We start from the raw sequence: 16,447 nt of genomic DNA on the forward strand, positions 1-16,447 counted from the left end.
TATATATATATTATTCAAATAGGAATTTGAAATGATCTGATAAATGTAGAGAGCCCAGTTTTCCTAAATTAATTCAGGTTTCTTTCTAAGGCATTCATGATATAAAATCCTAGTCTACCTGTTTTCTCATTGCTTAGTTCAGAGGGCAGGATGTGGATCTGACCATTCATTCTCATTCAGGTGTGGTAATTGCTGAGAAGTTACTGGGCACTCATGTGAGAAATGAATTCGCATTTTCATTTGACTGGGGTCATAGAAGGTGAGCTGTATTGTGATTGAGGCAATCCAAATGACATTTTCCATTACGAGAACAGGGAAAATGACATCTGCCCTAAGATATCCCTACCTACCGATGCCTCTTTGTATTGCAAATCTATTATCTTTGCTTCTCAGGGTAATTTAAATACTGAGAATAACATGCACAAGACCAGGAACTATCTAAATCTATCTATAGTGGGCAATCAAGACTTATGATAAAACATTAAATCTGTAATCTATCACATAAAGGACTAAGAGTTTTTAGGACTTTCCCTGTGACTCGGGGGCAAGCCGAGGGGGCTTGTGAAGCTCCAAACTCAACCCAAACAAGGGCGTCCAACACACTATATCGGGGCGGGCTCATTTGCAATTCAAAACACTTGAAGCAGGAGCGTTCTTTTCAACATTTTGGGACCAAAGGCATTTTATCTGACAGAAAGTACTCTGAAGTGCTTAAGCATCAAGATAAAGAAGGCTTGGAGAAAGAGCCACGAGTGTTTAATCCTGCTTCGTGTACACATTGACATCTTATCTGCAAGCTTAAAGCTTGGCCTGAAAGGCAAGACTCTGCTGACATTTCAAAGCACAACTTCCCTTCATTTTAAATATCTGGCAATTCTCAAGGCTCAGATAGATAAAGGAAACCTCACGCTGTGTATTAGCACTGGGAGTTGCTCTCCATCTCCATTTTTAAGATTTTTTTAGAACATTTTCCCCCTAAGGATAATGCATAGTTCACAAAACAGATGCAGCTGTAAAATTTGGGTATCAAACTTTAAAATCTAAATCCTCTCTTTTTTTATCTGAACAGTGGCCCCATCTGATGAGTCTTGAGACTACATCAGGAATCTGGCCCATTACTCGGGCACCGGACATGGATTTGAGAGGAGCCAAAGTGACAATAGGATTTCAGAGGAGCTCAACCTCTGATGACGACTCTGGATGTGCTCTGGAAGAGTACACATGGGTTCCTCCTGGACTACGACCTGAGCAGGTAAACCTTGAGCCTCATTTCTCCTTATATGCATAGATTTCTCACTAAAGTCGAAGGCAGACAGCCATAACTAGAAATATAAAGCATTACTCATGCTTTTGATACTTCTAATTATCTGCAGACATCCAAAAATTCAGGCAGAAACTGTCTTTCCCTTTGTGACTCCACAATTTTTAGACAGATTTCATGCCAGACAGAATCACCTGATTCAAAGCATTCCCTACAAAACTCTTTTTCTCGTGGTTTTACTTCAAGTCTGATTCTCAGCCAATTTAGGTTTGTGATACAAAACCAGCCAGTCAAGCTTTTGAAGTTTGATGGCTGCCTTCACACTTGGGCATGAGATTTTCTGAGCTTCTGAACGTGAGGTTTAGGCAATGCATGCATTGCTGGCATCTCATCTACCCTGAAACACAGCTCCACATGACCTTGCACGGAGGCCAACAGCTCTTAATGAATGTACATGAATGACGTGGGCAAAGTCTGGCAAGACTCTGAGTGGAGACTGGACCCTCTCAACATTGACATTGAGCACACATGTGACCTATATCTGACCGACAGGGTGTTGATAGCTGAAAGTAGAAGAAAACTTTTAAAGGGCAGAACAACTATTAAAGAACTACTGAGAGATATTAGTATTAGGAAAATTAGGGAGAGAAAATATTTACATGTTGAAAATTCTACCATTTTTCTTAGAAAAGAAATACCATGGTGAGAAATGAGAATTAGTGGTAATTGCTTTGAATCCTCCCTGCGGTGTACAAACTGTTGCAGGCATTTTATTTCCCCACAGAGACGAGTCTCAGCAAGTGAAGTCATTAATGGCAAAATGCTTAAACAAACTACTGCCATAGTCTGGCAGTAAAATTAATAGCATTGTTTTCAAAAAATATATCAAATGACTTGTAACGCTTTTTAGTTTGCATGCCAATTAATCAAAAATGTTTGCTAGAACTTGTATTGTCTGGTAAATTTTTCCCAAATCCATTGTTCATTGAATAACCATATTACACCACTATATGCAACTATCCCTGTGGTTTCAAAGGTAACACTTTACAATAAGTTTACATTTATGTATGATAAAACATTTATGTATAATAAACATTTAAAGAGCATTTATTAATCTAGGTTAAAAATGTCAATTCATAAATTATAATATTCAATAATATATTTTAAGTTAGCTATTAGAATTAGAGAAGTACAAATTAGCTATTGAATTAGATTAAGTTATCATATAGAACATTATTGTAAAGTGTTACCGTTTCAAAAATATTACCACTGTCAAAGCTGGTGTTCCTCAGTGCATTGGCTTAAACTGCTTGAATTGTACTTGTGTGGTTCAAGCACTAGTCTCAACAAAACAGCCATTTAGAAAACCTGCTTTCTTGCCCTGCTGTGTGCAGTAGGCAAACAGAACTGAGACTGTGTCTAGGGGCTAGTTGGCACTTTCCTGAAACAAGGCAATACACAAAAACACATGCAGAACCAATGGGGGTGGAGGTTGGTCTAGAGTGAAAGAGAGTCTGGAGTGAAGCTGAATGCGTTTTTCTAACCCCCACCTTCTCCTCGTTTTTCAAAACGTGGAGTGGGAGGCCTGACATCCTCATGAAAGCTCTTCTCTCAGTTCTGTGAAATGCACTGCAATCAGCTTTGAATGAGGAAAAAACTGCAACTTGAAGGCAAAAACAATTTCTGAGATTTAGAGAGAATTTAGGGCAATTTGTATGACAGCTCTGGGTAACGAATCCCACTCACATCCCAACCCCACTGCTACAGAAATAACAATCTGCCTTCATCTGGATAGTAACACTTAAACACAAGGAACATTCCAGCAGGCATCTATCTTTGTGTCTTTAATGGCGTACTGCCCCGTAAATATTCTTCAGGGTCACCACTGACAGACACCGCTGTTTAAATACTTTTTCCCGGTCAATGATATACCCACTTACCCGTTGATGGGGGAGATGATCGGGAGAAGTCTATATGACAGGTTGAATGATGTAGAACCAATTGAGGCTGGTGTCTCATTTCAACTTTCAGCTGTTGAAAGCAAACCCTAATCCTCTCACTCTCTGTTTGCCTTCTTTCCCCATCAGGTTCAGATCTACTTTTCGTGCCTGCCAGAGGAGAAGGTGCCATATGTCAACAGCCCTGGAGAGAAAAACAGGATCAGACAACTACTCTATCAGCTGCCACCACATGACAATGAGGTATGAGGAAAAAACTGAACAATGAAAGTGACAGAGATGACATCCATGCTGCTAGAATACACAACGGTTTTACTAGAGGACTTTATGATCTCACAGATAGAAGTGCATACAAAGATGTTTTAGTACTATCACACAGGGGTATCTTTCTCCTTTCCTCAGCAATAAAATGTCTGTGATTTTTATGGTGCTTGCTGTAAGTCCTAGAACTGTGTACTTTAACAAATTCCTGGCATAACTGTGGGTTACATATCTAAAAGGCTCTTCAAGTGTGGCATCATTGTTTACCCCCCTGCAGGGCCAAACAGAGCAAATTGTTTGTCTTTTGTATGAGTTCCACAAGTCTGTTGTAAACGTTGAGGTCGATTTGTGTACTTTTCAACTTAGCCCCAGAAAAGCGAGAAAAAGAAACTCACGACTTTGGCATCAAATGCAAACTTTTCCCACCCCTTAAAAAGAGGACGAAGCCTTTGATAAAACTTATATCAGCTATTCAATTTTTCGTCATTTAAGCAAATAAATATTTACCTTTGCTTCAACACAGATCCGATACTGCCAGTCCCTCAGTGACGAGGAGAGACGAGAACTCCACATGTTCAGCATTCAGAGGAAGAAAGAGGCACTCGGGAGGGGAACCCCAAAACTGCTTGCCAGAGCCCTGCAGCAAATTTGCAAGCATGTATGCATAAATGATCCTGGTATTTTTCCCCACATCTGTAGAAATTTTAACTTGCAAATATCAAAGTTAAAGATAGGGCACAAAAGAGGCTACATTCAAACTCATCACTAAAGGTGATTTTGTGAATGTCTTTAATCTATACTCATTTGATCAACTGCTACACTTGAAGGAAGATCTGTACTCATTTCTGTGACTATTAATTCTGGCCATATCAAATCTACTTACGGTCATGAAAATGCAGTTTCTGCTTCATGCTACATTCACTTGGAAACAGCGTTGACTTGTCATGGCAAATCAGACAACTTGGAATCAGGCAAATGGTCCAATTATGGCCTAAAGACAACCAAAGCACAGAGAAAATTTATGGAAAAGATTAAGTATTACAACACACAATCTTTGGCTGGAGACTATCTCTTTGGGGGGCTGGAGTTAGCACGAGAGCCAGTTTAGAGGGTTGTTTCCTGTTGAGAAGACTTATAACAGGATGTGTCCCTTCACCACAAATTGCCACACAAAACACTGCAGAGCAGTGCTAATCTTGGGTCTCTGGTTCCCGTTGCTGAAAAAAATGTGCGGGACACTCAACACCCGTTTCCAAGGCCAACAGCCATGTAGTAGTAATTGGAAGCAGCTGTGAAATTAATCCTTTGGCAAAAGTACTTCTAAAAAGACCATGATCATGCATTTGGTCATGCTCAGTTGGCTATTTCAACAGAGATGGGGGTCCATTTTAATTAAAACTTTATGTCTGTGTTCCAGAGAAGAATGCAGAGTAAAACCTAATAAATTGTAGGATGACTTTGTATGACCAAAGCAGCCATATGCCAGCCTTTGATTCTCATAAAATCTTACTTTGAATTGCAGTGTAAAGAGAACATCAAGGGTGGAGAGATGGCAGTGTTTGCTTCACGAGCAGGCCCTGGACCGTGCTGGCATCCAGCATGCTTTACCTGCTCCACCTGTCATGAACTTCTGGTAGATCTCATCTATTTCTATCACAATGGCAAAATCTACTGCGGTAGACATCACGCAGAGCTTCTGAAGCCACGGTGTTCAGCTTGTGATGAGGTGAGGATATATATATTTTTCTAAAGAGCCAGTATACAAAGAAACAATGTACACGGCCAAGAAAAAAATCTAATTTCATGTCTCTTCACAGATAATCTTTGCTGACGAGTGTACTGAAGCCGAGGGTCGTCACTGGCACATGAAACACTTCTCTTGCTTTGAGTGTGAGACTATTCTGGGAGGACAGAGGTACATCATGAAGGATGGCCGACCCTTCTGCTGTGGATGCTTTGAGTCACTATATGCAGAGTACTGTGAGGCCTGTGGGGAGAATATCGGTGAGTTACCTCTGGAACAACTGAAACTGTATGCAGGGATGTCTATTCCTGCTTCTGGAGGACCACCTTTTTGCAGACTTTAGCTCCAACATACCTGCTAGAATGTATTAAGTAATCCTGAAGACCTTAATTGGTTGGTTTAGGTTTATATAATTAGGGTTAAAGCAAACCCCTACAGGAAGGTGGCCCTTCAGGAGCAGAACTGGACATCTCTGTTACACCTGTATGAATATCTGGTTAAAAAAAGTACAGCATTTCTTACTTGTTGATTTACCTTTATTCAGGAGTCGACCATGCTCAAATGACGTATGAGGGTGTACACTGGCATGCTACTGACAAATGCTTCTGTTGTGCCCAATGCAAAACTTCCCTGCTGGGCTGCCCCTTCCTTCCAAAAGAGGGCCGGATCTACTGCTCTAAGGACTGTAGCCTAGGTGAGGATGTCCATGCTTCTGACTCTTCAGACTCAGCTTTTCAGTCTGCCAGATCACGGGAATCTCGATGTAGCATACGAATGGGCAAGAGTAGTCGCCCTACAGAGCAGTGCCAGCAGACAAAACTCTATTCAGCAACAGATTACAGGACCTCTAGTCTCTGTGGTGACAACACGGAGACCGTGTGTCATCAGCTGGAGAGAATGAACTTTGCAGAGGACAGTTACTGGAGAGACCGGGATGAACAGGAAGGCCCTGAGGACTGTGTGGAAGATTGGGCTGAGCATGAAGACTACATGACTCAGCTGCTACTGAAATTTGGAGATCGTGGTGTCATTCACACGGAGGACACCAGGCCGGTCGAGCCATGGATGATGAAAGACTCTGAGACCAACAGGACCAAACCAGAAATGAAGATCAGCAGCCATAATTTGGCAAGTAAGAAGCACCACACCGAAATGTATTGGGCCCAGTCTCAGGATGGACTTGGAGACTCTGCCTATGGTAGTCACCCTGGCCCAGCTAGTGCTAGAAAGATTCAAGAGCTAGAGATGGATCAGGCAGCAGTACCTGGATTCTGGTCTGAGCCTAGGCAATGGTATGAAGACTCACTGGAGTGCATTACAAGTGAATTCCGGAAGGCAGAGCACAACATTGGAGATTCTATGGATTCTTTAGCTCTCTCAAATATTACAGGTAGGAAGGTCATCTTCTATCAAAGTCTTGCATTTCTTGGTCCTTCTTAAAAGAATCTTAATTACTCATAACATGTATTTCCAATTTCTCAGGAGCTTCAGTGGATGGAAACAGCAAAGACAGACAGACCATCTACTCCCTCCAAAACATGAAAGACCAAGAGAGAGAGATGGATGAGTGTGATAACGTTAGTAACATGGGCACACTAAACTCCTCAATGCTCCACAGAAGTGCTAATTCCCTGAGGAGTTTAAACTCTGAGCTGAACCGTGAGGAGACACTGGGGCAAGGAGAGAGAGAAGACGAGGAAGAAGAGGACAGAATTCCACCTTATTTTGGAGAGGAACCACCCTCTCCATTGCATCTTCCAGTGCTGAGAAGGACCAAGTCTCAATCTCAGCCCCAATCCAGACCTCAGCAAGTGAAGTTCTCTGACGATGTTATGGATAAAGGATATTATGGCGGACTATGCTTGAGGCACCCACCGATGAGCGAGAGGACTCGCAGACGGACCTATCATATGGAGGAGGAGCCACAGAGACGTCCTGCTAACAGACATCACAAACGCAGACAGGGCCGGAAAACACGTTCAGAAAATGCCTTGCACCTGCCTTCCAAAAATCAGGGTAAATTGCATGTTGTGCCTCAGATAATCAGCTCAAGCATACCAGAGCCCAGGAACGGTATTCTTCTAAATCACTCCGCACACAGTCAGCACCCTTATCATCAAACCCCAACAGACTTTGCTCAGCAGGGCATGATCCGAATGGACCATTTCCAAAACTTTTGTGACGATGATGACGACGACTGGTGTTCGACATGCTCCTCTTCATCTTCAGAGTCTGAGGAGGAGGGATTCTTTCTTGGTCAGCCAATCCCTAAGCCCCGATCCCAAAGTTTTCATTATTACACAGAGGACTATCTGACTCGAGTCACTGCTTTAACACCTCCTTTCGGCTCACGGACCAAACTGAAAAAGAAAGGTCATAAGGGCAAGAACTGCATCATTTCTTAGACTTTAGACTGAAAGCCTACATATACCGCAGCTGGGATATAAACACAAGTGATTCTAAAGAAGCTGGAAAACAAAACTTTTTTTTCTTGAGATTTAAGTTCTCTTTACAAGTACGGTGTCAGTTGTGTTGCTGTTGTATGAACAATGAAAGTAACATGTAATATTTCCTTGTACATTGTATAGCAAAAGCATTATTCCCCAAAAAAGCCAAATTTCGAGTAGCATGTAGACTAACAAAATAATTATTTAATAGTGCAAGCAATGTATATTTGTTAAATTAAGATTGGAATACTGATATTTTTATATCCAAATATGTTAAATGATTAATTACCATAATTCCTGGCCTCAGATGGAGTTATAATTACTGATCAACAAAATTTAGGTTTGCCATTTTATTGACCAGGGGTTTGCAAATTCAAAATATATACGCACTATTTATGCGCTTAATTGCCTCGTTATATTTCCCTGCAGGTGTAATAACTGCACCCTTAAACATTTTTCTGTCTACAATATGCTTATGCGCTTAAACAGTGTTGGGGGAATCTTCTCTCTATTATGTACATTTCACCACAGGTAACCATACTATCCCTTTTTAACATTAAGATGTAAATAAAATAATTCAAAAGAGATTTAATACATTCCATTGCAACTTGATTTTTTTTTTTCATTTGTTCATAGGATGCTTGAGAAAACAAAAAAAAAATTATTACTAAACATAGCAAATTTATTTAATTACAAACATGAAATCACAAAAAGGCTTAAATCAAAAGGGAAAACATGCATTACAGTAGGTTCAAGACTCTTTAACACTATACAAAGAAAAAGCTACACAAATACTTGTGTTGGGCTTTCACAATATAGTGGCTGGAAAATGTTATTAAAAAAAAAAAAAGAAAATGCATTATTGTCTGCTGCACAGCTTAACAGTACTACAGATAGCAGCAATTTGCTGAACCCATAAATATTACTTACCGTAGTTCATTCATCAGCTTTTCTCATTGGTTTGAATGCAAGTGACTTAATTGGCAACAACATAGAACCCTTTCATTTTATACACATTTGATCAGAACAAACACCATCATATTCCGGCATTGCTTTCCTTGTGTTTGCCATCTAATCTTTTTTTTTTATTATTCATCTTAATGTTGAACGGTTACAAAAAGATTATACAACCTAGCATCGACTAGTGTCAATGGATGAATGGAACTGCATAAATGAAATACATAAAGAGATTTTCCTTGCTCTGTTGCAGACCAGGAAGATTTATTTTAGGTGGACACCGAGTACAATGTACAATGGCCTTTACATAAACCATAAAAAAACAATGACTTTTGTGTAGGTACAGGGGGGTAAAAAAAACAAAAATGCTGGTTGAGTAAAATGTGGCCACCTTAGACAGCAGGTTCAGGCTGTCGTACCACCTCATCAAGTTCAGCAATGAAGTTTCTCAAGTCTTCGAGGCATCGCTCACGGATTTCAATCAGATTATCTTTTAGTGGGTTCTGCAGGTGCTTCTCTAAGCTGGGTTCTTTGGCCACCAGCATCTTCACCACCATGCCAAACGTTTCACAGTCCTGACGATAGACCTATAAAACACAGCCCAATATTTGAGATTATAAAGCAGTAATATTGTCCGACATGTACAACTGCTGCTTAAAATGAAGATTATGTGCATACAAATGTCATTGGCAATCTCCAATCACTGCATAACAGTGTATGTTCATGTCAAGTTACTTAGACCTCATCAACAACAAGGAACAAGGTTCCTTAAAGTGTGTTAAATGTGATTTTCTTTTCCATTTGGCTTTCTAACCAACATAAAAACACATGCCTAGACAAGCTCAGACAACAATTTCTTGACGATTATAATAATTCATCCTGGAGCTCAACATTAAGATTTTTTTCTGCTGAGCAAACCATTCAGATATGCACGTACCCTGTTGACATTTTCATTGGCCTTGAAAAATGCAAAGTTGCATTTAAAAGTACATTTATGTTAAGCAGCAAAGATGCAACATTATTCTAATTGGAAACAATATACAGTGCTTGTACTTTACATTTATGGCAAAGACATTGTGTTGACAATAACGACACAGTCTCAAGACCCATCTCATAGAACAGACCATTACCCCTTTTCCACCAGCATGAACCGGGTGCTAGTTCAGAGCCAGTGCTATTGCCGGTTCGGAGTTGGTTCAACTGGCGAGCCTTCTAAGAACCGGTTTGCCTTTCCACGGGCTAGAGAGCCACCACAGAGCCAGGTCTTACGTCACTGAATACGTCTCATCTTTCCCAGTAATGCTAGCACGGCAGTGCCAAACACAACAGGCTTGTTCAAGACGCATCGGCAGCATGCAAACCGATCGGCGCACGACACCAAAGCACTGCGAAAGCGATCCAAAAGCATAAAGTGAGTCGTCTACTTTCCAATCACTCCTGCGGCACACCGACCGGTCCTCGCAGCGCCGATGCAGCCCGAACAAGCCTAAACACACCATCAACAATGGCGGACGTTGCATCGCTATCGATGTTCATGGCTATGCGAACCTACATCGTCATCCAAACGCGGCGAATTCGACGTGTTCGTGTTTAGCTGCGATTTCAAAAATGGCAGTCAAAAGTTTCTGTTCATCTTGTTGGTCACAGTATCCCCGCCCCCAGTCCCTGACGCAAGCGGTTCTTACTTCTAGACCAGCAATGTTTTGGTGCTACTTACGAACCACTTTGCCTGGTTCGGAGCTGGTGCTTTGGGTGTCGAAAGACAAAGAACCGATTTGAAACTAGGCTCTGGCTCCGAACCTGCATTCAAACTGCCTTGGTGGAAAAGGGGTACATGAAAGCATCTTTAAACTTTTTCTGTTCACAGAAGACATGGGGATGGAGAGTGGTTTTGTTGTGTATTTGGGAGAACATTCTGCCTTTCTGATCTGCCATCCAGACGATAGAACAAAACCCCAATCCAAATCTCTCAGAGCTCAGTTATGTTTACTGTGGTTGGATAATCAAACACTTCTGGACATCAAAGCAATGCTTCAGACCCAGGGGAGTCTGCATAACCTCTGCAATTACCTTCACTCACACACAGCCCTCAGGACCCGACCGGTCCTCGCAGCGCCTATGCAGCCCGAACAAGCCTAAACACACCATCAACAATGGCGGACGTTGCATCGCTATCGATGTTCATGGCTATGCGAACCTACATCGTCATCCAAACACAGCAAATTCAACGTGTTCGTGTTTAGCTGCTATTTCAAAAATGTCAGTCAAAAGTTTTTTCATCTTGTTGGTCACGGTATCCCCACCCCCAGTCCCTGTCCCTTACGCAAGCGGTTCTTACTTCTAGACCAGCAATGTTTTGGTGCTACTTACGAACCACTTTGCCTGGTTCGGAGCTGGTGCTTTGGGTGTCGAAAGACAAAGAACCGATTTGAAACTAGGCTCTGGCTCCGAACCTGCATTCAAACTGCCTTGGTGGAAAAGGGGTACATGAAAGCATCTTTAAACTTTTTCTGTTCACAGAAGACATGGGGATGGAGAGTGGTTTTGTTGTGTATTTGGGAGAACATTCTGCCTTTCTGATCTGCCATCCAGACGATAGAACAAAACCCCAATCCAAATCTCTCAGAGCTCAGTTATGTTTACTGTGGTTGGATAATCAAACACTTCTGGACATCAAAGCAATGCTTCAGACCCAGGGGAGTCTGCATAACCTCTGCAATTACCTTCACTCACACACAGCCCTTAGGACATGTAACTTATAGCTGGAGATCATATAGACAGTGATCAAATCAGACTGTCACGACTTTACGATGGTATGGAGCAACACAATGCACCCAACCAAAACTGAAAGAAACTGATGGTTAAACATCTCAGCAGATTCCGACATGGCCCTGACATTATATAACCATAAACAACATCTGGAAGTACTTAAAATATAACAGGAACTGAAAACTTTCGGCATAATTAAACAAAAAAAAAAGACAAATCATAACTTCCGTGATTCCTTCTACCTGTCCCCACAAGTCTGGAAAAGAAATGTGGCCACCCAACTAATTGTGCTGACTAATAATTTTTGCAGTGAGCTCCTCATTAGCTTCTCACATAAGGGCTCTTTCCCATGGCTGAGTCAAGTTCTAGTAAAATGAGATCACCTGGTTCCAGGAATCACCGAGGCCCACACACAAAGCCCAGAGTCCTTGTGTGAGAACTGCCTCTAATAGTCATTAAGTCGAATAGGTTAAATGAGAAGACTCTAATAGTCAATTAGAACATTCCACAATAGAATGGATAAATGATGTAGAAAGAAAGTTCTCAGTAGCCTGAGGCTGCAGGTTAAGAGAGACCGCAGTTAAAAAGTCAATCTGTGTGACTGTTTAAATTGCATTAATGCTCAGCCAATGGTTGCTGGAGCTTTGTAGCCTAAGTGCTATTTTTTTTTTTTTAAAGTTGAAAATAATGTTAGTTATAAATTTAGATCAGCACCATTAGTACATAAATAAGAGTTTAAACTAGTAGTAATATGATAGTGGTAGCGCTGCTTGCCTTTGCACAATTTGCCACCACAATGTTAAATTGTGTGTGGTTTCCAGGACATTATGTGGTTGCTAAGGAGTTTTGAATGGTTTTTGGGTGGCTGTTTACTGGTCCAAGTCAATAGAGTCTGTGTCTAAAGACAAAATCACATTAGCAAAATTCCAGAAAATCTTTGCAGACAAAAAAGTCCATTGTTCACAGTCAATATGCACTCTTGTATGTTTGTTAATGTGGCGAATTTTCGTGAAAAACCTGAATGAGAAATCTGCCTGGGTAAATTCACGAATCGTAGATTCCTATTAAATTAACTGAATTTTAACTGTGAAACTTTAGCAAGCAACAGTAAATGTGACCACACCTTTATATTCTCTGATATTTAGGTACTTAAAGTCTCTTTTTTTGCCCATTTTATTGTCTACCAGGTGTAAAATCATAAGTCAAATATGAGCTACAGATCCTGGCCCTGCAAGAGAAAGTCAGTACACAAGATTCCCATGAATAACTTAACTGAGAGTCCATGTGGGCCTTAACTGTATGTGTGGCCTAGAATTACATTCAAATTAGATGAGAAGAGGGGATTATGGTACTGTTATCGCAAAGTCATCCGAGTACATTAGAAAAGACTCCTAGTTACAGAATAAACCACTACTAAACTCAGTAAGTAGGGCATCAGTATCTGGAGCAGAGGTTAACAGGAAATTCTGAATGACCACTATTTTTAAAGCAAATTTATTCTATTCGCTACTATTTTTCTGCTGCTTTGTAATGATTAAATTAAACATTTTTAAAGTATTTATTGTGATTCGAATTCATATTGCTATGCTGTCCTTTTATGAGATATTTTATAACCTTGAGCATACAAAGACGCCACTGAGATTAAATAATTCATAATGCCAAGAATGCTGGGAAGCGATTTCTTAGAGCATGCTCTACTTCCATAGACTTCCTGTGAACCCCACCTCTGTTACCCAATCAAACAGGAAAGCTGAACGGGACCTTGAGAGTGTGTGTGTTCTTGTTCAGCCTTTCAAGTGTCATTTTTGTACTGTGGGAGGCTCATTCCTGATTCCGGGTAAAGATAGCAGAGAATTATTCAGGAAGGGTGGGAGAGACAAGGAGTGAAAAGTGGGAAATCATCTATACACTAATAACTTTCAGAGTGGTTCAGTGAAAGTTCAGTTCTAGTTGTGTAAGACCAAATTTATATCAAAGAGTATATCATTTGGAGCGTAAAATTTCAATACATTCAGCTGTACAATATAGACTAAAAGTTACAGCAAACATCAGTTAAATGCAATGAACTTATCCAATGAAATCGCTTGTGAATTGAATTCGGTCAACAAATTTTCTGTGCATACATTAGCATATATATACTCCCAAACATATGGACTAAAAATCACAAAGCACTAATTTAAAATCCCAAATAATCACTAAGGATGCATATTAAACTTAATAAAGGCAAAAGGAAGTATACTCTAATGCCTGTGTTTTTGAACAGGAGCACAAAAACACTAAGCATTGCAAAACAACATGTAAGGGTAATGGTTTTTGGGGGCAACTGTGCATTAGTCTATTATTTTATTTGATCTGACATTTTCAGATCAGAAACATTAAATGCGATTAAAGAACGAAGGAATCAAACATTTCTGATGGACCTCAAAAGCTTTGCTTCAGACCCAGATTAAACCTCACCGTGGACTGCAGAACCATCACAACAAAGATGCCCTACTTACAGTACTTTAGCAGTAAGGAATTCAGTCTCGTTAGAATCACACAGGCTCATCTTCTGTAAAATAAACGTCTTGCTGGTCAAAACAAAACAATCGAGAGCCAACTAGATTCTTTGAGCATGACTTGAGCTGAACTTGTTTAAAGTATATGCTCACTCACTGCCAAGATGAAACATAACTAATAAAAAAAAGACCATAAGAATGAACAGATAAAAACAAAATGAATAGTTTATCTATAAATTATACTTCTTTCATCATTTAACACACTCTCATTACTATTTATTTGGTGTAACAATTTTGAAGAATTGTACTGGTTGATCTCTTACATTTAATTAGCCATGCGGACATAGGCTTTCAAGCTTCAAAAAGGATGCAAAGGCACCATAAAGAATCAAAAGTGGCCCATGACAACTTGTGCACTATAGGTTTCTGAAACCATATGATAGCGTATGGTAGAATCAAACTGAACTTGAAGTCATTACTGAATTCTCCTCTGTAAATCGTTAAATGTTGTGAACAGATCATTGAGTCAGTGTTGAACTCACGAACCAGATCAGTCCAATTCATGAATTAATCATTCAGATAAGTTTCAGTTTCTGCATGGAAAAAAGAGCAAATGGCACATTATTCAGAATATCTCCTTTTATTTGTCCCATGGACCCTTTAGATGTATATTGTTTAAGTGTATATAAAAAATGCTGTATAGTGCATGCCAGATAAATGCTTTATGATAAAAGGTAAAGTGCAGAGTGTAGAGATGGTTAGACCAGATTGAAGGAGAAGCTAAACATCTGGTGAAACAACACACACACACACACACACTGTGAAATAACAGGCTTTGGCCTGAAAGGCATCCACACACTGTCACTGAAATATGTGCGTTCAGGGGAAATCAAAACACACTTCGACTTCCACTTCAAAAGAAGCACAGAAAAAACAAAAATCCTGAACAAATTACAGAAATGTAGATATGTCAGTCATTTATGCAGGAAAAGATTCTTAAGTGATTGAGAGCTATTCAAACACTAAAACTGATTCAGACGGCTTCCTGTGAATTAAGAGGAAAACTTGGCCATGCATACAAAAAATCTGATTTGTTTTCGATATGTAAATAACCTAATAAAGCTCAAGGTTGGGTCAAAAGCCGACAGTTAAAGTCATGCAGCGTCAGCAGCTATTGAGCAAAAGGCTGGTGCTCAACAGGAGGGCTGGTGCACCACTCCTGCGGGATCTCATCTCTCATTTAATAGGGCCAGTAAAGAGGAAGAGAGAGCAGGAAATTTATTACGATCGTTCTGAACTCGTACAGAAAGCTGAAACAGTGGGTATTCTACCTTTGTATCTCCTTAGTAAATGCAATGACCAAAAAGGAAGGAAAAAGACAAAATACATGCAAGTGGTAGTGCTCAAAAGTACTCAAAATACTGTTTTTAAATGATGTTGTTGAACATAATAAAAGATGTAAACTTTCAACGCATTAAAGCAGTAACTCACCTAAAATGTAATAGTTAAACTATTTCTTTAACTCTGCCAGCCCTATTAATAATATACAGCATCCTGAACAGGAGGCATTAAAACAAGTATGTGGCCATTTAAAAAAAAAAAAATGGCAACACACTTTTCCCAACTATTTGAGACACTCTCAGACCTACTGAAATAAAAGCTCAAGTGTCTGGGGCATTTCTCAAACCTTCTCAATTTCCCGAGCCTTGGCAGTAACAGCTTGAGCTCGTCGTTCTTGAAAGTCATCCATGACGGAGGAAGCTTCATCTACGGTGGGTGGAACTTCATCTGGGGGCCCTTCCACCGTTGTCGTGTCCTCCTGCGGTACATAGAACAGGGCGTTTTTAAAGGCCACATTAATCCAGAAACATGTTGTTCAGAGTAAAACATCCCAACAAAAGCTGGAAATCAACATTCAGGAAAGTCCTGTTTTCTTCAAAACAGAAAACAGGCAAAGCAGAACAACGTCACAGAATGGAAACAAATCAGGAAAAAAGTCTAATTAATTGGCTTTGTCTATTTTGATCTACGACTGGGATCTGAAGATACTTTTTGTCTCAGAAAATGAACTGTCCCACACTAATTAACCAAACCAAGCAAATAACAATCATTTGTTGTAAGTGGAGAGGAATATATATTTAAGACAAGATCTCCAAAGGCATTACAAATAAATATAAGCCCACCAAAGCAAAATACATGCACTTATGTTCTTTGTTCTTCAAACAATGAATCCCCATAACATGTGTGTTTGTTGAACTTAAGAGACCGCCTATCAGGGCCAGTTTACACTGGCAAAGCCTTTTCATCTAAGGCACAAGGTTATGGCTTTTGGCTTATGCCCCATGAAGCTATGGAAGAAGATCAAAGGCTCAAGGACTGAGACGTCCACTAACCAGAACAACTTTCATCTGTACATGGTTCAGAGGTGAATCAAACAAAAGAAACGCACACAGGTTCTTTAATAACGCATTTCATGTTGTGTTGGCATGAAACTGAAGCTTGATTCAAGCATTCTTGAATCAAAACACTAATCAAGTAATGGGAAAAAAACA

At 40.1% G+C, this 16,447-nt stretch overlaps 2 protein-coding genes across 5 annotated transcripts in view; one reads left to right on the forward strand and one right to left on the reverse strand.

Annotated features, from left to right (window-relative positions):
- LOC107694259 (prickle-like protein 1) overlaps positions 1–8,283 on the forward strand; it is a 24,878-nt gene extending 16,595 nt beyond the window's left edge. The window contains exons 2-8 of the mRNA XM_016493900.1: positions 1,070–1,252; positions 3,349–3,462; positions 4,004–4,138; positions 5,003–5,206; positions 5,298–5,484; positions 5,769–6,614; positions 6,707–8,283. Of these exons, the coding sequence (XP_016349386.1) occupies positions 1,082–1,252; positions 3,349–3,462; positions 4,004–4,138; positions 5,003–5,206; positions 5,298–5,484; positions 5,769–6,614; positions 6,707–7,629 (2,580 nt within the window). The 5' untranslated portion in view covers positions 1,070–1,081 and the 3' untranslated portion in view covers positions 7,630–8,283. The remainder of the gene's footprint in view (positions 1–1,069; positions 1,253–3,348; positions 3,463–4,003; positions 4,139–5,002; positions 5,207–5,297; positions 5,485–5,768; positions 6,615–6,706) is intronic.
- Positions 8,284–8,415: 132 nt separating this feature from the next.
- LOC107694261 (periphilin-1-like) overlaps positions 8,416–16,447 on the reverse strand; it is a 58,510-nt gene continuing 50,478 nt past the window's right edge. For all 4 annotated transcript variants that reach the window (XM_016493905.1, XM_016493903.1, XM_016493902.1 and 1 more), the window contains exons 10-11: positions 15,583–15,714; positions 8,416–9,215 (exon numbers count right to left, since the gene is read on the reverse strand). In XM_016493905.1, coding sequence (XP_016349391.1) covers positions 9,021–9,215; positions 15,583–15,714 — 327 coding nt within the window. In that variant the 3' untranslated portion in view covers positions 8,416–9,020. The remainder of the gene's footprint in view (positions 9,216–15,582; positions 15,715–16,447) is intronic.

Source organism: Sinocyclocheilus anshuiensis, unplaced genomic scaffold (genome assembly GCF_001515605.1).
Source record: "Sinocyclocheilus anshuiensis isolate Anshui unplaced genomic scaffold, SAMN03320099.WGS_v1.1 scaffold1316, whole genome shotgun sequence".
Lineage (NCBI taxonomy): Eukaryota > Metazoa > Chordata > Actinopteri > Cypriniformes > Cyprinidae > Sinocyclocheilus > Sinocyclocheilus anshuiensis.